Source organism: Nerophis ophidion, linkage group LG02 (assembly GCF_033978795.1).
Source record: "Nerophis ophidion isolate RoL-2023_Sa linkage group LG02, RoL_Noph_v1.0, whole genome shotgun sequence".
NCBI classification, from domain to species: Eukaryota; Metazoa; Chordata; class Actinopteri; order Syngnathiformes; family Syngnathidae; genus Nerophis; species Nerophis ophidion.
This window is the reverse complement of record NC_084612.1, coordinates 85,577,049-85,598,272: the sequence shown is the minus strand read 5'-3', so window position 1 is coordinate 85,598,272 and position 21,224 is coordinate 85,577,049. Positions and strand designations below refer to the sequence as shown.

General features: G+C 37.5%; 2 protein-coding genes across 3 annotated transcripts; both read right to left on the bottom strand.

Annotated features, from left to right (window-relative positions):
* Positions 1-3,063: 3,063 nt before the first annotated feature.
* Positions 3,064-6,249, bottom strand: LOC133535363 (zinc finger and SCAN domain-containing protein 12-like). Its single transcript, XM_061875142.1, has 2 exons — positions 5,829-6,249; positions 3,064-4,280 (listed from the first exon to the last, which is right to left on the bottom strand). Exons 1-2 carry the CDS (start codon positions 6,010-6,012, stop codon positions 3,499-3,501), a joined length of 966 nt encoding a protein of 321 aa, XP_061731126.1. The 5' UTR covers positions 6,013-6,249; the 3' UTR covers positions 3,064-3,498.
* Positions 6,250-8,699: 2,450 nt separating this feature from the next.
* Positions 8,700-20,631, bottom strand: LOC133546979 (gastrula zinc finger protein XlCGF8.2DB-like). 2 transcript variants are annotated; one of them, XM_061892825.1, is made up of 2 exons: positions 20,184-20,631; positions 8,700-10,368 (listed from the first exon to the last, which is right to left on the bottom strand). In XM_061892825.1, exons 1-2 carry the CDS (start codon positions 20,359-20,361, stop codon positions 9,557-9,559), a joined length of 990 nt encoding a protein of 329 aa, XP_061748809.1. In that variant the 5' UTR covers positions 20,362-20,631; the 3' UTR covers positions 8,700-9,556. The 2 variants fall into 2 exon arrangements, with proteins under 2 accessions (XP_061748809.1, XP_061748817.1); XM_061892833.1 differs by having other exon boundaries at positions 8,700-10,365.
* Positions 20,632-21,224: the final 593 nt, after the last annotated feature.

The window sequence follows — 21,224 nt, the reverse complement described above, 5'->3', positions numbered from 1 at the left end:
TTCTAAGTGACAGTGTTCTAAGTGACAGTGTTATAAGTGTTTTAAGTGACAGTGTTATAAGTGTTCTAAGTGACAGTGTTATAAGTGTTTTAAGTGACAGTGTTATAAGTGTTATAAGTGACAGTGTTATAAGTGTTCTAAGTGACAGTGTTATAAGTGTCCTAAGTGACAGTGTTATAAGTGTTCTAAGTGACAGTGTTATAAGTGTTCTAAGTGACAGTGTTATAAGTGACAGTGTTATAAGTGTTTTAAGTGACAGTGTTATAAGTGTTCTAAGTGACAGTGTTATAAGTGTTCTAAGTGACAGTGTTATAAGTGTTTTAAGTGACAGTGTTATAAGTGTTCTAAGTGACAGTGTTATAAGTGTTCTAAGTGACAGTGTTATAAGTGACAGTGTTATAAGTGTTTTAAGTGACAGTGTTATAAGTGTTCTAAGTGACAGTGTTATAAGTGTTCTAAGTGACAGTGTTATAAGTGTTTTAAGTGACAGTGTTATAAGTGTTCTAAGTGACAGTGTTATAAGTGTTCTAAGTGACAGTGTTATAAGTGTTCTAAGTGACAGTGTTATAAGTGTTTTAAGTGACAGTGTTATTAGTGTTCTAAGTGACAGTGTTATAAGTGTTCTAAGTGACAGTGTTATAAGTGTTCTAAGTGACAGTGTTATAAGTGTTCTAAGGGACAGTGTTATAAGTGTTCTAAGTGACAGTGTTATAAGTGTTCTAAGTGACAGTGTTATAAGTGTTCTAAGTGACAGTGTTATAAGTGTTCTAAGTGACAGTGTTATAAGTGTTCTAAGTGACAGTGTTATAAGTGTTCTAAGTGACAGTGTTATAAGTGTTCTAAGTGACAGTGTTATAAGTGTTCTAAGTGACAGTGTTATAAGTGTTCTAAGTGACAGTGTTATAAGTGTTATAAGTGACAGTGTTATAAATGTTATAAGGGACAGTGTTATAAGTGTTCTAAGTGACAGTGTTATAAGTGTTATAAGTGACAGTGTTATAAGTGTTCTAAGTGACAGTGTTATAAGTGTTCTAAGTGACAGTGTTATAAGTGTTATAAGTGACAGTGTTATACAGGACAGTGTTATAAGTGTTCTAAGTGACAGTGTTATAAGTGTTCTAAGTGACAGTGTTATAAGTGTTCTAAGGGACAGTGTTATAAGTGTTCTAAGTGACAGTGTTATAAGTGTTCTAAGGGACAGTGTTATAAGTGTTCTAAGTGACAGTGTTATAAGTGTTCTAAGTGACAGTGTTATAAGTGTTTTAAGTGACAGTGTTATAAGTGTTTTAAGTGACAGTGTTATAAGTGTTCTAAGTGACAGTGTTATAAGTGTTCTAAGTGACAGTGTTATAAGTGTTCTAAGTGACAGTGTTATAAGTGTTATAAGTGACAGTGTTATACAGGACAGTGTTATAAGTGTTCTAAGCGACAGTGTTATAAGTGTTCTAAGTGACAGTGTTATAAGTGTTCTAAGGGACAGTGTTATAAGTGTTCTAAGTGACAGTGTTATAAGTGTTCTAAGGGACAGTGTTATAAGTGTTCTAAGTGACAGTGTTATAAGTGTTCTAAGTGACAGTGTTATAAGTGTTTTAAGTGACAGTGTTATAAGTGTTTTAAGTGACAGTGTTATAAGTGTTCTAAGTGACAGTGTTATAAGTGTTCTAAGTGACAGTGTTATAAGTGTTTTAAGTGACAGTGTAATTAGTGTTCTAAGTGACAGTGTTATAAGTGTTCTAAGTGACAGTGTTATAAGTGTTCTAAGGGACAGTGTTATAAGTGTTCTAAGTGACAGTGTTATAAGTGTTCTAAGTGACAGTGTTCTAAGTGACAGTGTTATAAGTGTTCTAAATGACAGTGTTATAAGTGTTCTAAGTGACAGTGTTATAAGTGTTTTAAGTGACAGTGTTATAAGTGTTCTAAGTGACAGTGTTATAAGTGTTCTAAGTGACAGTGTTATAAGTGTTCTAAGTGACAGTGTTATAAGTGTTTTAAGTGACAGTGTAATTAGTGTTCTAAGTGACAGTGTTATAAGTGTTCTAAGTGACAGTGTTATAAGTGTTCTAAGGGACAGTGTTATAAGTGTTCTAAGGGACAGTGTTATAAGTGTTCTAAGTGACAGTGTTATAAGTGTTCTAAGTGACAGTGTTATAAGTGTTCTAAGTGACAGTGTTATAAGTGTTCTAAGTGACAGTGTTATAAGTGTTCTAAGTGACAGTGTTATAAGTGTTCTAAGTGACAGTGTTATAAGTGTTCTAAGTGACAGTGTTATAAGTGTTCTAAGTGACAGTGTTATAAGTGTTCTGAGTGACAGTGTTATAAGTGTTCTGAGTGACAGTGTTATAAGTGTTATAAGGGACAGTGTTATAAGTGTTCTAAGTGACAGTGTTATAAGTGTTCTAAGTGACAGTGTTATAAGTGTTCTAAGGGACAGTGTTATAAGTGTTCTAAGTGACAGTGTTATAAGTGTTCTAAGTGACAGTGTTATAAGTGTTCTAAGTGACAGTGTTCTAAGTGACAGTGTTATAAGTGTTCTAAGTGACAGTGTTATAAGTGTTCTAAGTGACAGTGTTATAAGTGTTCTAAGTGACAGTGTTATAAGTGTTCTAAGTGACAGTGTTATAAGTGTTCTAAGTGACAGTGTTATAAGTGTTCTAAGTGACAGTGTTATAAGTGTTATAAGTGACAGTGTTATAAGTGTTATAAGTGACAGTGTTATAAGTGTTCTAAGTGACAGTGTTATAAGTGTTCTAAGTGACAGTGTTATAAGTGTTCTAAGTGACAGTGTTATAAGTGTTCTAAGTGACAGTGTTCTAAGTGTTCTAAGTGACAGTGTTATAAGTGTTCTAAGTGACAGTGTTATAAGTGTTCTAAGTGACAGTGTTCTAAGTGACAGTGTTATAAGTGTTCTAAGTGACAGTGTTATAAGTGTTCTAAGTGACAGTGTTATAAGTGTTCTAAGTGACAGTGTTATAAGTGTTCTAAGTGACAGTGTTATAAGTGTTCTAAGTGACAGTGTTATAAGTGTTCTAAGTGACAGTGTTATAAATGGATCAAAAACAACTGGAGAGCAAAAAGTTTTGCTGCCTTTTTCAAATGTCTTTAGTATTTTAAAAGCAAATGTTATTGCTCATCAACATCAGCCTTCCAACACAATATTGAAAGTCTAAAACTGGGGCGTCGAAACTTGTTTTCATTGAGGGCCACGTTGACCCTAACAGTGAATATTATATAAGTTGCCTCCTGAGTACTCTATTTTATGTAGATTTTGCAGTTAAAAAAAAAACAATATATGGTGGCAAAATTGTAAAGTAAAATGTAAAATGTTATTTTACAGCATCAAAAAGACAAAACACAATGGTAAAGAACCTATCTGTCTTTGAGCCTAATGTTTCTGTGCCTTGTCCCTTCAAATAAAGACTAAACTAAGATCTTCATCAGCGGATGCAGGAATAGGGTCTCTGCATCATTAAGGATCCCCTCCTCTCAGCTGTGATGCGACTAAGCGTGTTTCTGCATGTGTTTACACAAACCGGAGCGGTAACAAAAAGCGGCGTGGCAGACGGAGCAGGAAAAGCTCTTCTCCCCCGGCAGGTTTCTCTTCCGAGCCAACCTTTCTCCGCGGACAAACAGAGAGTCCGGCGCGTGACGCCTCAGGTGTTTTGTCAAGGTGGACTTGGTCCTGAAGGCTTTGCCGCACTGGCCGCACGTGTGTCTCTCGCCGTAGTGGATCTTCATGTGTTGGGAAAGTGCCGAATGGAAGCCGAAGCTGGCGTGGCAGAGCGGACAGGAGAAGGGTCTCTCGCCGGTGTGCGTTCTCGTGTGGGCCATCAAGTGGTCCTTCCTGGTGAACCCTTGAGCGCAAACTGAGCACACGAAGGGTTTCTCTCCGGTGTGTATCCTGGCGTGTCTTTTCAGAGTGCTGCCGTCATAAAAGGTTTTGTCACAGAAGGAACATTTAAAGCGGGAGTTGTCGGCGTGAGCAGCTTCATCATCGTCATCAGAGTGAGACGTCGTCTCGTCGCTGTCTGACCGTGGAGCGAAGTCTGCTTCTGATCCTCCGCCATCACCTTCTCTTGTCGTCTTTCGAGTCCAGCTGCTGCTCTTCTCCTCACTTTCACCTTTCACCTCGTCTTCTTCACTCTTCACCATGACACCGCTCGCCGAGAACTCCTCCGATCTTTCAAGATTCTCCTCTTTGATGTGGGGGGGCCGCGTTTCCTCCCGATTCACCGTGAAGCCCCACGCCGGCTGCTCAGGAGCGAGATGCTCTCCACTGACCCCTGCAGGACACAGAAAGACCACACGCATGCTTTGAAAAACGACATAGCATTGTGCTTCCAAAATGTGAACAATATCTTGCACACAGAAGCTGCAGGAGGGGCTTTCTAGCATCCGTCAACTTCAAGTCGGTTCCGGCCCGCAAATTAATGATCTATGGAATCCCCGGCATGATATTTTATTAGCATTAGAACCAGCCCGCAGGCCACAGCCGCCTGCTGCTGTTTTCCACTCGCCGATACTCCATCAGTGTTGGCGCTACGAATTTTCCAAATGTTGTCCAAGGGACCCTATCAAGTCATAAAAATGGGTTCCCACAGTAAATTTATAATATATACAGTAGGTCCAACAATAAATTATTATTATAAAAATAGTAATTTATGATAAGAGCCGGTAGGTATTTATTATAAGACCTATTATAAATTGATGATATAGAAAAATTATTTGTTACAGGTCCTATAACAATACATAGGTCCTATAATAAATTATTAATATAGAATAATAATATATTATAGGTACAACAATAAATTGTTAATATATAATAAATGATTATTATAGAATAAGGATTTATTATAAAACCTATAATATATAGGTCCTATAATAAATTATTAATATAGAATAATAATTTTTTATAGGTCCTACAATAAATTAATAATATAGAATAATAATTCATGATAGGACCTATTATATATAGGTCCTATCATGAATTATTAATCTATATTAATAATTTATTACAGGGCCAATAATACATAGGTCCTTAAATACATTATTAATATAGAATAATAATATATTATAGGTCCTATAAAAATATATTAATATTACATAATTTAATATAGGTCCTATAATAAATTATTAATATAGATTAATCATTTCTCATAAGACCTATAATAAATAGGTCCTATAATTATTAATATAGAATAATAATGTATTATAGGTCCTACAATAAATTGTTAATACATAATAAATGAGTAATTTAGAATAATAATTTATTATAAAACCTATAATATATAGGTCCTGTCATAAATTATTAATATAGAATAATAATTTATTATAGGTCCTACAATAAATTAATACATATTGTTAATACATATTATTATAGGACCAATAATATATAGGCCCTTTAATAAATGATTAATATAGAACAATAATTTATTATAGGTCCTATAATAAATTATTACTATAGACTAGTAATTTATTGTAGGTCCTCTAATAGAATAATAATTTATGATAGGACTTATAGTACATAGGTCCTATCATAGATTATTAATATAGAAGAAAAAATGTGTTATAGGTCCCACAATAAATGATTAATATAGAATACATACACATTACTAATCTATAACAATCATTTATTATAGGACCTATAATGTATAGGTCCTATAATATGATTTATATAGAATACGAATTTATTATAGGTCCTATAATAAATGATTAATATTACATTGTGATTTATTAAAAGTGTTTTAGCCCCGATTTCAAGAAGCTGAGAGTTGGAGCAGACTTGAGTGAAGTTGACGCCAACATAAAATGCTGAAAAGAAGTAAACAAACCTGTTTGTTGATGTTTGTTGAAAAGAGCGTCCAGTAGTTGACGTTGTCGCTCGTTCTCCTCTTTTCTTCTAGAAAGTTCCTCCTCGTATTCTGCTATGGTTCTTTCTAACACTACAAATATTTCTTCCACAGCAGCAGTTAGTCGCTGCTTCACCAACACTCTCAGCATTTCTACTTTGCACATTTTCACACTTTAAACTCACACTTGGCGACCTGGCGATCACTTCCGCTTTGTCTCTTTCTTAGCAGCTTGCTACGCTGCTTTTATTGACGCGGGTTAGAAATTCCCCTCACACAAAAATGTAAAGAACAATTAGTTTCAGTGCAAAAAGTGTCGGCTTGCGCGGCTTTGAAGGACGTCGCACACTAACAACGCATCTTTAACAACGCGGTGACCTCTTCTATTTACTTCCGGTGGACAAGACACACGCAGCGTTACTGCCCCTCTCAGGCGAGGAGGTGTCATTACACTCTTGATCATCAAGTGCATTCATGGAATAAAATAGAACAGAAAAGAAAGTACTTTATTGATCCTTTGGGGAAATTCAGCACCACAGTTCGCTCACAATAAACACTTTGGTATTTTTTACATGTGAATAATATAAATACAGTCTATTATACAGCATTATTCACATATGAATAATATAAATACAGTCTATTATACAGCATTATTCACGTGTGAATAACAAATAGCAAATAACAAATACATTGGATCCACTTTGGACTTGATTCCCGCAGTTACGTTAGATCCTCTATGGATTGTACTTTCACAATATCATGTTAGATCCGCTCGACATCAATTGCTTTCAGTCCCCGGGGTACATATTTAGTCCTCTCCAAGGTTTCTCATAGTCATCATGGTCGACGTCCCACTGGGGTGAGTTTTTCAATGCCCTTATGTGGGCCCTAGCTAAGATGTCGTTGTGGTTTGTGCAGCCCTTTGAGGCACTTGTGATTTAGGGCTATATAAATAAACATTGATTGATTGATTGAACAGTCTATTATACAGCATTATTCACATGTGAATAACATAAATACAGTCTATTATATAGCATTATTTACATGTGAATAAAATTGTCTATTATACAGCATTATTCACATGTCAATAATATAAATACAGTCTATTATACAGCATTTTTCACATGTGAATAATGCTGTATAATAGACTGTATTTATATTATTCACATGTGAATAATATAAATACAGTCTATTATACAGCATTATTCACATGTGAATAATATAAATACAGTCTATTATATATCATTATTCACATGTGAATATTATAAATACAGTCTATTATACAACATTATTCACATGTGAATAACAAATAGTCTATTATATAGCATTATTTACATGTGAATAATATAAAAACAGTCTATTATACAGCATTATTCACATGGGAATAATATAAATATAGTCTATTATACAGCATTATTCACATGTGAATAACAAATACAGTCTATTATATAGCATTATTTACATGCGAATATACATACAATCTATTATACAGCATTATTCACATGTGAATAACAAATGCAGTCCATTATACAACAATATTCACTTGTGAATAAAATAAATACAGTATTTTATAGCATGATTTACATGTGAATAATATACATACAATCTATTATACAGCATTATACACATGTGAATAAAATAAATACAGTCTATTATACAGCATTTTTCGCATGTGAATAATATAAATACAGTCTATTATACAGCATTATTCACATGTGAATAATATAAATACAGTCTATTATACATCATTATTCACATGTGAATAAGAAATAGTCTAGTATACAGCATTATTCACATGTGAATAACATAGTCTTATACAGCATTATTCACATGTGAATAACATTAATACCGTCTATTAAATAGCATTATTTACATGTGAATAATATACATACAATCTATTATACAGCATTATTCACATGTGAATAAAATAAATACCGTCTATTATACAGCATTATTCACATGTGAATAATATAAATAGTCTATTATACATCATTATTCACATGTGAATAACATACAGTCAATTATACAACATTATTTACATGTGAATAACAGTCTATTATACAGCATTATTCACATGTGAATAATATAAATACAGTCTATTATACAGCATTATTCACATGTGAATAACAAATAGTCTATTATATAGCATTATTTACATGTGAATAATATACATACAATCTATTATACAGCATTATTCACATGTGAATAACATAAATACAGTCTATTATACAGCATTATTCACATGTGAATAACAAATACAGTCTATTATATAGCATTATTTACATGTGAATAATATACATACAATTATACAGCATTATTCACATGTGAATAATGCTGTATAATAGACTATGTATTTTATTCACATGTCTATTATACAGCATTATTCACATGTAGATAACAAATAGTCTATTATACAACATTATTCACATGTGAATAAAATTAATACAGTCTATTTTATAGCATTATTTACATGTGAATAATACAAATACAGTCTATTATACATCATTATTCACATGTGAATAAGAAATAGTCTAGATTACAGCATTATTCACATGTGAATAACATTAATACAGTCTATTAAATAGCATTATTTACATGTGAATAATACAAATACAGTCTATTATACATCATTATTCACATGTGAATAACAAATACATTATACAGTCAAGAGGAACATACATTATATAGTCTGATGGCTGTCAGTATGAAGGACTTCCTGTGTCCATCCGTGTTGCATTTTGGGAGGATGTTCGGGAGAAATGTAGGATATTCTGGACTCATTCGGTTTTGACTCAACAACATTGCAGTTGTTTGAACATTTAGCAACGTAAATGATTAATAAGACGACTAAAATATGTTGGGAGTACATTCCACTCCAGTTTTATTAACTGTCTTAAATACAATCTGGAGAAACATTTATCGCAAACAACCACTTTTTTTAATCCATTTCAGTTCTTATTTCGGATCCATAATGGGATATTTTTCCATCTTAACGATTTGTTTTTTTTTCCTATTACATAGTTAAACAAAATACAAAAAGACACACTCATGCAAATTCTGGAAATGTAACTGAAGTCTACTTTGACACATCTATCAAAAAACAATCAGTTACGAGGGGAGTCCATTAAATATAAATGTGGAGAGGCGGAGCCGACAGAGAGGCAGGGCACGCTGGAGCCCGGCCCAAGATGGCAGCGAGGAGGCGGGGATGGCGAGCGAGCGGCGAGGCAGGGCGTGCCGGGAGCGACGCCACAAACGAGATCAGGTGTGTGGATCGCACACCTGTACACGATTATTGCATCACCTCTCGCTGTATAAAAGGTGAGAAGGAGGAGAGAACGAGGGTAGTGATAGTGCGGAGAGAGAGCAACTCAAACAACGAAGGAACGAGAGGGAGAGACGACAACACAAGCAACAGCACGTGCAACCCGGAAGAGAGCGAGAGGCAGACGCAGACAACGGGGAAGGCTGAAAAGCAACACGCAAAAGACTTTGCTTATTGTAAAACATAGAAGTCTACACCTGCTTAAAGCCATGTCCTTCCTTGGTGGTCCCTGGAACCTGCAAGACGACGGCTTGAGTCTGTCACAATGAAATATACATTTTTACTCTCATGTATGACCAGCTTTGGCTGTAAAATAATCAGACATGATAGAACAAACAATAATAGATCTTCAGTCTGGGCTACATTTTAATGGCACACACACCAGCTAAACAGTTTTAGTGGTGTGTTTCTTCATGTGTTTACTCAAACCGGACTGGTAGCAGAAGCTGGTGTTGCAGATTGAGCAGGCAAACGTTTTCTCCCCGATGTGCGTCCTGATGTGTCTGATCAAGCTTCTTTTCAGAGCGAAGCCTTCGCCGCAGAACGAGCAGACGCAGGGTTTCTCCTCCGTGTGCCGTCTCATGTGCCTGATCAGGTTTCTCTTGTTGCCAAAGCGTTTGTGGCACTCCGGGCACTGCGGCTTCTCCCCGAAGTGGGTCTCCATGTGTTGGAACAAGGCCGAGTTGAAGCCAAAACTGCTGTTGCAGACCGAGCAGGTGAAGGGTTTCTCTCCGGTGTGTTTCCTGGTGTGTATGGTCAGGTAGTCCTTGCGGGAGAACCTTTTGCCGCAAACCGAGCACATGAAGGGTTTTTCTCCTGTGTGGCATCTCATGTGTCGCTTCAGGTTTCGCTTGTTGCCGAACATTTTCTCGCACTGGGGACATTTGTGTTTTTCTTCCGCGGGACAAGTCGCGGCTTTGGAGTCGTCGTCGTCGTCGCTGTCCGGAGACGTGGTGTCGTCGCTGTCTGACAGCGGCGCCAAGAGGCCGCCGGCTTGTGAGCCGCCGCCGTCCAGCCGGGACCTCGGATCTTTTTCTTCCTCATCTTCACTCTTTACGATGACGCGGATCACCGGGAAGTCCTGCGGCTCTTCCTGCGTCTCCCCCGCATCTTCCTCTTTAATGTGGGGGGGCTGCGGCTCCTCCTGCTCCACCCCGGAGCTCCACTCCTGCTGCTCAGGGGCAAGATGTTCTTCTTCTACACGCACACAAACAAAACAAATGTGTCAATTACCGTATTTCCTTGGATTGCCGCCGGGTATATTGTATGCGCCTGCCTAGAATTACTGCCGGGTCAAACTCGTTTCGCAAAATAATTAGCACATGCTTAGCATTACCGCCGGCTCAGGATTAACGCCGGGTCGAACTCGTTTTGCAAAATATTATTTTTAATAGCGCATGTCTAGAATTTCCGCCGGGTCAATCAAACTCGTCACGTCACGAGTGACACTTCACCTGTCATCATTTTCAAAATGGAGGAGGCTGATTTAAATCATTTGAAGAAGATTAAGAGCTATTCAGTAGGATTTAAGGTCCAAGGTATTGAATATGCTAAAAAGAACGGTAAGCAGCTATGTTTTATTAATATACCGTAGCTGCGTGTGTCAAATAATAGTCATGAAATGACTCCCGCCTCCTGATGGTAGAGGGCGCTAGTGATCCTTCTTGCGACTACTCGGCTGCAGAAGAAGTGACAACAAGCAGCGATCCTTTATTTTTTCTATCGCTTGCATTTTTAACATGGAGGATTACATATCTAAAATATTACAGTTTTCTAAACTGGACTTTCAATCCAAGCAGGAGGTAATAAAGGAAGATCTCCATCGAGACAGAGGGACTTTTCAAACTGAAGAAAGATAAGGAAGACTTCTATAAACAAGTTATCAATGCTTTTGATCAGAAGGAGCTGTGCATGGACTTCATTTATAAGTAAAGGTAAGACCATAATAACATTTTTTTTTATTAAATGTGCTTGTCATGATGGTATCCTTACATCACACTCAAATGTATATGCGCAAGTCTTAAATTTACCGCATGCCTTTGGTAAATGCCGGAGTGAGAAGAGGTTTTAAATTAATTAGCGCCCTGGCGGCAATTCAAGGAAATACGGTAAAAATGTTTGCTAGTCAGGCATTAAAAGCCACAAATTGCAAGGGGTCCATCAGACCCACAAACGCTGGCTGAGTAACAACAATATGAACGTTGCACGGGAAATTTCTCTGCCCGTTTCTGCATCCCGCAGGGATTCTTCTTTTGTGTGTCGGCACCTTTGCTTCCCACACAAGGTCGCAACACTGTCTGCTCTCATTTTCTTGCACATTTGACCCTCTGATGTTCTGTGTACCATATTTTTCGGAGTATAAGTTGCTTCGGAGCATACGTCGCACGAGCCGAAAATGCATAATAAAGAAGGAAAAAAACATATATAAGTCGCACTGGAGTATAAGTCGCATTTTGGGGGGAAATTTCTTTGATAAAAGCCAACACCAAGAATAGACATTTGAAAGGCAATTTAAAATAAATAAAGAATAGTGAAGAACAGGCTGAATAAGTGTAGGTTATATGAGGCATAAATAAGCAACTGCTATGTTAAGCTAACATATTATGGTAAGAGTCATTCAAATAACTTTAACATATAGAACATGCTATACCTTTACCAAACTATCTCTCACTCCTAATCCATAAATCCCATGAAATCTTCTTCCTCGATGTCGCTTCTAAACAACTCTGCCAACTCCAAAGGTATGCGCCGCTTCTTCTTGTCTTTTTCTGCTGCATATTTCACTACATCCATCTTGTAATCTGCACTACATGATTTCCTTTTCAACGCCATTTTTGTTCAGTTTTTATAAGTTACCGCCAACCATGAAATGATCCATTTTAATAGCTACGGCAGTAGCATATATCACAGGGGTAGGGAACCTATGGCTCTAGAGCCAGATGTGGCTCTTTTGATGACTGCATCTGGCTCTCAGATAAATCTTAGCTGACATTGCTTAACATAAGTAATTAATAATTACGCTCAAAATATAAATAACGTTCAAAATAATAAACATTCTCATGCATTTTAATCCATTCATCCGTTTTCTACCGCACCTGTTCACAAAGTTGCATTAATTGTAGAATTATTTTATTTATTACTGGTTTACTATTTACTATTACTATTTATTACTAGCTTCAGAATAACCATGTTATTAAAAAGAATAAGAAACTTATTATACTCTAAAAATGTTGGTCTTACTTAAAATGCACGCATTTAGTTGTATTCAGTGTTAAAAAATATGATATGGCTCTCACGGAAATACATTTTAAAATATTTGGCTTTCATGGCTCTCTCAGCCAAAAAGGTTCCCGACCCCTGATATAGCATATAGCAGTTAGCATTCCATGACCCACAATGCACTTCTGCCATGACACTCCCCCGCCAAATTCTTATTGGTTGACGTGTGTGTGACGATTGCTGACATTTTCTTCGTCTCTTCCGCGAATGAGATAAATAATATGATTTGATATTTTACGGTAATGTGTTGATTTTCATTTTCCTGAAGGAACTCTCCTGACGGAATAAATAAATTACTATCTAATCTAATAATTTCACACATAAATCGCTCCCGAGTATAAATCGCAAAACTAGGAAAAAAACTGCGACCTATAGTCAGAAAAATACGGTACCTACACTCTGTCCTCCTCCTGTCTAGGCCTGCTGTGTGTGTGTGTGTGTGTGTGTGTGTGTGTGTGTGTGTGTGTGTGTGTGTGTGTGTGTGTGTGTGTGTGTGTGTGTGTGTGTGTGTGTTACACAGAACATCAATTTCCACCCTCCTATTAGCCTCGGGTCCAGTGGACATCTTATATCAGGGGTGTCCAAACTTTATCCACTGAGGGCCGTAGACTGAAAAATCAAAGCAAGCAGCGGCCATTTTGACATTTTTTTATTTTAAAAACCAATACAATATACATTTAGGCCTCCACTCAGGTTTGATCCCGGGGACCCCAAAGGGTTTTGGTCACGAAAATATAAAAAATGTGTCATTATTCAGTATTATTTTGTTTTATTATTATTATTCAAGTTTTAAATCTCCAGATCAACATTAGGTCCATCCGTCAATATAATGATTTTAAAGATTTAAGTTGTATGCTCTTTTTGTCAAAGAAAACCCTGTTTTTTGATGGGAAAAAAAAACACAAAATATGCAATATTATCACCCAATATTTTTTAAGTGGAATATTTGAGATTATATAATAATTGGAGCCTTAAAAAAGTCAATAACTAACAACCCCATTGATTTTAATTCATTATTATTTTTTGAGCAATGATACTTAAAAACAAATCACACTAAAATGATCCGGGATCAAAATGATCCGACTCAGTAAAGTGTAAGAAAAGTGAAGTGAATTATATTTATATAGCGCTTTTCTCTAGTGACTCAAAGCACTTTACATAGTGAAACCCAATATCTAAGTGACATTTAAAGCAGTGTGGGTGGCACTGGAAGCAGGTGGGTAAAGTGTCTTGCCCAAGGACACAACGGCAGTGACTAAGATGGCGGAAGTGGGAATCGAACCTGCAACCCCCAAGTTGCTGGCACGGCCACTCTACCAACCGAGCTATACCACCCCGAAATAAATTATAAAAATTTTTACTGTTTACTTTTAACACAATAATCTCGAGATCAACTTCAGATCCATCTGTCAATTATAAATTTTATTGTTGTTTTATGTTTTTTGTTGGTTCATTTTAGGCCCTTCTTTAAAAAAACAGCTCAGTTTGTTATATGGCGAACACAAAATATGCAACATTTTCCCCCAAAAATATCTCAAAGTGGAAAATTTAACGTGACGTAATTGGAGCCTTGAATAGGTCAATAATTCATATTGACATTGATTTTGATTCATTATTATTTTTTAAAGCGAGAAACAGCCTGCATGGCAGCTTTGTGTTATTACAGTAAACATTGCAACATTTTCTTGTTACATTTCACCCGTTTGCTCCTTTATACCACTTTTTACGTGTTAAAAATATTTCCATGGTATTTTTAAAATGTGCCGTGGGGCCGTTAAAAAATGACCTGCGGTCCGCAAATGGCCGCCGGGCCGCACTTCGGACCCCCCTGTCTTATATGTAATAGAAATGTATGGCGTGTGGTCATTAAATATGTATTCTGATGTATGTTAGTCACAGAAAATGAGCCGAAGTCAGTGAGTCTCAGTTTGTTTAAATGTTTTTCTATTTTTTTGGACTACAATGTGAAATAATGTTTTATGTATGTATACATAGATACATCTGTCATCTCTATCTTTTTTTATTTTATTTATTTTTTATTTATTTATTTATTTATTTATTTATTTATTTTTAATTTATACTACCATATTGTATATGCACCTTAGGAGGAGCTGCTCCAATTTCGTTGTTCTTTGAACCTGTTCATTGCAATAATGACAATAAAACTCTATTCTATTCTATTCTATTCTATTTGAAAAATTAATTACTCGTATCATTTTTCTTTTAAAGAAAAATGAAAACGGGTCCCACAGACCTGAACACCAGACAAGATTCAGACTCTTTATTTATAACAAATAACTGCATCGCCTCGTCGGCGGCTTGATGTGCAACAAACAAGGTACATCGGTTAAAGCTAAATCGGTTCAAAAAATGATGTTGCTAGACTTTTGACAAGAACAAGAAAGTTTGATCACATTACGCCTGTACTGGCTCACCTGCACTGGCTTCCTGTGCACTTAAGATGTGACTTTAAGGTTTTACTACTTACGTATAAAATACTACACGGTCTAGCTCCATCCTATCTTGCCGATTGTATTGTACCATATGTCCCGGCAAGAAATCTGCGTTCAAAGGACTCCGGCTTGTTAGTGATTCCCAAAGCCCAAAAAAAGTCTGCGGGCTATAGAGCGTTTTCCGTTCGGGCTCCAGTACTCTGGAATGCCCTCCCGGTAACAGTTCGAGATGCCACCTCAGTAGAAGCATTTAAGTCTCACCTTAAAACTCATTTGTATACTCTAGCCTTTAAATATACTCCCTTTTTAGACCAGTTGATCTGCTGTTTCTTTTCTTTTTCTTCTATGTCCCACTCTCCCCTGTGGAGGGGGTCCGGTCCGATCCGGTGGCCATGTACTGCTCGCCTGTGTATCGGCTGGGGACATCTCTGCGCTGCTGGTCCGCCTACGCTTGGGATGGTTTCCTGCTGGCTCCGCTGTGAACGGGACTCTCGCTGCTGTGTCTTGGATCCTCTTTGGACTGGACTCTCGCGACTGTGTTGGATCCATTGTGGATTGAACTTTCACAGTATCATGTTAGACCCGCTCGACATCCATTGCTTTCCTCCTCTCTAAGGTTCTCATAGTCATCATTGTCACCGACGCCCCACTGGGTCATTATTGTCACCAATGTCCCACTGGGTGTGAGTTTTCCTACCGAGGATGTCGTGGTGGTTTGTGCAGCCCTTTGAGACACTAGTGATTTAGGGCTATATAAGTAAACATTGATTGATTGATTGATGTTGTGAACTCGCGTTCAATATGTTCCAAATGTCATATTCCAGGCCATTTCTGAGACGTTGAGACTTTCATGTCAACTCATTAGCAGTCAAACTGTGTAATATGTTTTTTAAATGATTTTGTTTTAAAAAATTTCACTATTGTTTGTGGTCTTAAAGGCCTACTGAAATGAGATGTTCTTATTTAAAGGGGGATAGCAGCTCCATTCTATGTGTCATACTTCATCATTTCGCCATATTGCCATATTTTTGCTGAAAGGATTTAGTAGAGAACATCCACGATAAAGTTTGCAACTTTCGGTGCTAAGAGAAAAGCCTTGCCTGTACCGGAAGTAGCAGACGATGTGCGAGTGACGTCACGGGTTGTGAAGCTCCTCACATCTGAACATTGTTTACAATCATGGCCACCAGCAGCTAGAGCGATTTGGACCGAGAAAGTGACAATTTCCCCATTAATTTGAGCGAGGATGAAAGCTTCGTGGATGACGATAGTGAGAGTGAAGGACTAGGAAAAAAAAAAGGAAAAAACAGTGTGAGATATTCAGATGTTATTAGATACATTTACTAGGATAATTCTGGAAAATCCCTTCTCTGCTTATTGTGTTGCTAGTGTTTTAGTGAGATTATATGGTACCAGAAAGTCGGAGGGATGTGGCCACGGATGTGGTGACTGCCAGTGTCTCCAGTGGGAGGAGGTAAAAGTCCGCAGCGGCTGCAGGAGGTCGCAAGCTCCGCTCATGTCTACGGTAAGAGCCGACTTATTACCACAATTTTCTCACCGGTTGACATGTGGTCGAGAACCATGTTCGCTTGACCGATCTGTTCCATAGTAAAGCTTCACCTTTGGGAATTTTAAACAAGGCAACACCGGCTGTGTTTGTGTGGCTAAAGGCAGCCGCTATACACCTCTTCCCACCAACATCTTTCTTCTTTGACGTCTCCATTATTAATTGAACAAATTGCAAAAGATTCAGCAACACAGATGTCCAGAATACTGTGTAATTATGCGATGAAAGCAGACTTCTTATAGCTTGGATCGGGCTGGAAAAAAATGGCCGCTACAATCCGAGACGTCAAACGCACGTGTCATCATACTGCAACGTTTTCAACAGGATACTTCGCGGGACATTTAAAATTGCAATTTAGTAAACTAAAGCGGCCGTATTGGCATGTGTTGCAATGTTAATATTTCATCATTGATATATAAACTATCAGACTGCGTGGTGGCTAGTAGTGGCTTTCAGTAGGACTTTAAATCTTTAAAATCATTATATTGACTGATGGACCTAATGTTGATCTGGAGATTTAAAACTTGAATAATAATAAAACAAAATAATACTGAATAATGACATTTTTTATATATTTTTGACCAAAACCCTTTGGGGTTCCCGGGATCAAGCCTGAGTAGAGGCCTAAATGTATATTGGTTATACATATATTGTATTGTTTTTTAAAACAAATAAATGACTTAAAGGATTTCAAGATAGCAAGAGTTACCCCCCTTTATAAAAAAAGGAAGCAAAATAGAACCTGGTAACTACCGACCTGTTTCTATTCTCACTTCCATTTCCAAAGTACTGGAAAAAATAGTTTATGAACAGGTTGATAGATACTTTGCTATTAATAAACTCATGTACAAATTACAATCCGGCTTCAGAACTAAGCACTCCACTGACACATGTCTTCTCTATCTGACCGACCACATCAAACATGAGCTGGACATTATAAATACTGCTGGACATTATAAATAATGTGGCATGGTCATTCTGGACATTATAAATACTGCTGGACATGCTGGACATTATAAATACTGCGGCATGGTCATCTTGGACATTATAAATACTGCTGGACATGCTGGACATTATAAATACTGCGGCATGGACATGCTGGACATTATAAATACTGCTGGACATGCTGGACATTATAAATACTACTGGACATGCTGGACATTATAAATAATGCTGGACATTATAAATACTGTGGCATGGTCATCCTGGACATTATAAATACTGCTGGACATGCTGGACATTATAAATAATGCTGGACATTATAAATACTGTGGCATGGTCATGCTGGACATTATAAATACTGCTGGACATGCTGGACATTATAAATAATGCTGGACATTATAAATACTGTGGCATGGTCATGCTGGACATTATAAATACTGCTGGACATGCTGGACATTATAAATAATGCTGGACATTATAAATACTGTGGCATGGTCATGCTGGACATTATAAATACTGCTGGACATGCTGGACATTATAAATAATGCTGGACATTATAAATACTGTGGCATGGTCATGCTGGACATTATAAATACTGCTGGACATGCTGGACATTATAAATAATGCTGGACATTATAAATACTGTGGCATGGTCATTCTGGACATTATAAATACTGCTGGACATGCTGGACATTATAAATACTGCTGGACATGCTGGACATTATAAATACTGTGGCATGGTCATGCTGGACATTATAAATACTGCTGGACATGCTGGACATTATAAATACTGTGGCATGGTCATTCTGGACATTATAAATACTGCTGGACATGCTGGACATTATAAATACTGCTGGACATGCTGGACATTATAAATACTGCTGGACATGCTGGACATTATAAATACTGCGGCATGGTCATGCTGGACATTCAGAAGGCCTTTGACACCGTTAACCACGCTATACTGTTGGATAAGCTCAGAGCAAACACGTTGGATAGAACCTCATGGAGCTGGATACAGTCTTACTTGGAGGGGAGGAAACAGGTGATAGAGGTGTCCCCTCCCCTCTCAGTAAGCTGTGGAGTCCCCCAGGGCAGTATACTAGGGCCTTTACTGTTCCTAATATACATCAATGACATGCCATCAGCATGCCACTGTGAATTGTTCCTGTTTGCGGATGACTCGGCCCTGCTGGTATCCGGCAAGGACAAGTCACAGGTGGAACAAATCCTCAGTGCTGAACTCTTTAATATTTGCACCTGGCTCGCTGACAACAAGCTATCCATACACTTAGGTAAAAGGGAATCCATCCTATTTGGGTCCCACATCAAACTTAAGAAGGTCAGTGACTTGACTATAAAAGTGGGTGACATTGTTATCACCAGGAAAGATGAGATCACCTACCTAGGTTCCATTCTAGAGGCTAATCTTTGCTGTGATAAAATGGCAACCAAGGTCATCAAAAAGTTCAACCAAAGATCGAGATTCCTCTACAGAATCAACTCTCTGGTCAACAAAAGCGCCTTGAAGATTCTAGCGGGAACTCTCATTCAACCCTTTTTCCATTACGCTTGCACCTCCTGGTACCCCAGCACCCCCAAAACCCTCAGATCTAGACTCCAAACATCCCAGAACAAGCTAGTCCGGTTACTTTTAGACCTCCACCCCAGATCACACCTCACTCCAACCCACTTCTCCAAAGTGGGCTGGCTCAGGGTGGAGGACAGAGTCAAACAACTTGCACTGAGCCTAGTCTATAAAATCCGCTACACCTCCCTGATACCCAAGTACATGTCAAACTACTTCCTTAACGTAAATGACCGCCATAACCACAACACCAGGGGGAGCTCCACAAACCACGTTAAACCCAGATTCCCATCTAACAAAGGTCTTAACTCATTCTCTTTCTATGCCACATCAATGTGGAATGCACTCCCAACAGGTATAAAAGTAAGTGCATCTCCATCCTCCTTCAAAAGCGCTCTAAAACAACACCTCCAGGCAACTTCAACACTTTACTAATACCCTCCTCCATTCACATCCCATCTCCCCGGATTATAAACAACTCAAATGTACTTCTAATGTATATACTTGTTCTTATGCTATGTGAACTCACTATGTTCTCTGCTGGCTGTACATATCCTACTAAATAAGACCTACACTGTTTCAATGTCCACATTTCTCTGATGATGCAATTGTTGATGACTGAAGTTCTGATATCAACCAAAGCTCCTCATCCCACCCCCCGGATTGTAAATAATGTCAATAATTCAATGTATATACTATGATGATTAACTTGTGTGATGACTGTATTATGCTGATAGTATATATTTGTACCATGAATTGATGAAGGTGGACCCCGACTTAAACTAGTTGAAAAACTTATTGGGGTGTTACCATTTAGTGGTCAATTGTACGGAATATGTACTGTACTGTGCAATCTACTAATAAAAGTATCAATCAATCAATCATTATCAAAATTGGCCCCCGTCTTGCTTTGATTGTTCAGTCTGCAGCCCTAAGTGTAAAAAGTTTGGACACCCCTGCCTTACAGCATGTCTAAGTTTGCAAGTATTCTTCAATAAACAACAAAGGGACATCGGAAATGTGTCCGGTCCAAAAAAGCCTCCGACCGGAACTCTAGAAAGAAAACTAAAGTTCCATGGGGGAATTATGTAAACCCACGACTGTATTAATAAAGTCAACCGTGTTAAAAATGGGTAATTATAATAATATTACCAAGATATGAAGTTAAGAGACGTAAACAAACCTTCTCTGACGTGATGTTTGTTGAAAACTGCCTCCAGCAGTCGCTCGTTCTCCTTTTTGCTGCGACAAAGTTCCTCCTCGTATTCTGCTATGGTTCTTTCTAACACTACAAATATTTCTTCCACGGCAGCAGTTAGTCGCTGCTTCACCAACACTCTCAGCATTTCTACTTTGCACATTTTCTCACTTTGTTGATCACTTCCGCTTGTCTTTGTAAGCGGCTAATATGCTAAGCTAACTAGCAAGCTAGGCTAGCCCGAGAAGCTTCTAAGTGACGCTGAGTTGAGTTTATCCCAACACAAAGAATTATTAAAGTATCATATTCCTTAATAGTAAAAAATATGATATGATAGGCGCAGAATTAGAAACAAACGCATAACTGGGTGGAGTAGCGTTGATGTTGCGAAGTCTTGCTAACCTTTTTTAATTATTTTTTAAACTTCCGGTAGACAAGACAGAGCTGCTATATTTGAGCTTTATTGCCGCCTTCAGGTGAGGAGGTGTCATTACACGCTTTTTTTTTTTTTTTTTGCTCCGTTTGCTGCCACCAATGTAACTGAGGGTTTATTATGTTGCTTATACTCTGTAAAACTACAAAATAACAAACACAGAGGACCACTTTATTTCGTTTGTTTGAAAAAAAACTCCGCTCCACCGCACCGTGTCGCCACTTCCGCTCTTAGCGCCTTCAAAATAAGAGCTCAAGGCATGTACTGTATAACAGTTTATAACAGGAACTTGACATCACAAATAGGCAAGTCCATGAAAATGGGAACATATATATTTTTATTTTATTTATTTTATTGAACAACAAAGATACATTTATAATGCACACAAAAGTCAAGGCACTTTCAACATCAACAACAATCTGCACATCCGGTGGAGGAAATCACGACATCAGCAAAACATGTCAAGGAAAGAACACAAAAGCAAATACAGATAGAGTATTAAATATGAATAAATATTAATAATAAAAAATATGAATGCCTCTATTTCTTGCTGCAGCTGTTACATATACTGTAATATTGTACATGGTAATTGT

Bases quoted from the DNA above. Each gene is read 5' to 3' on its own strand.
- LOC133535363 (XM_061875142.1), bottom strand. From the start codon at position 6,012: ATGTGCAAAGTAGAAATGCTGAGAGTGTTGGTGAAGCAGCGACTAACT. The intron at 4,281-5,828 runs GTTTGTTTACTT...TGTGTCCTGCAG, and splicing joins CAACAAACATCAACAAACAG to GGGTCAGTGGAGAGCATCTC.
- LOC133546979 (XM_061892825.1), bottom strand. From the start codon at position 20,361: ATGTGCAAAGTAGAAATGCTGAGAGTGTTGGTGAAGCAGCGACTAACT. The intron at 10,369-20,183 runs GTTTGTTTACGT...GTGTGCGTGTAG, and splicing joins CAAACATCACGTCAGAGAAG to AAGAAGAACATCTTGCCCCT.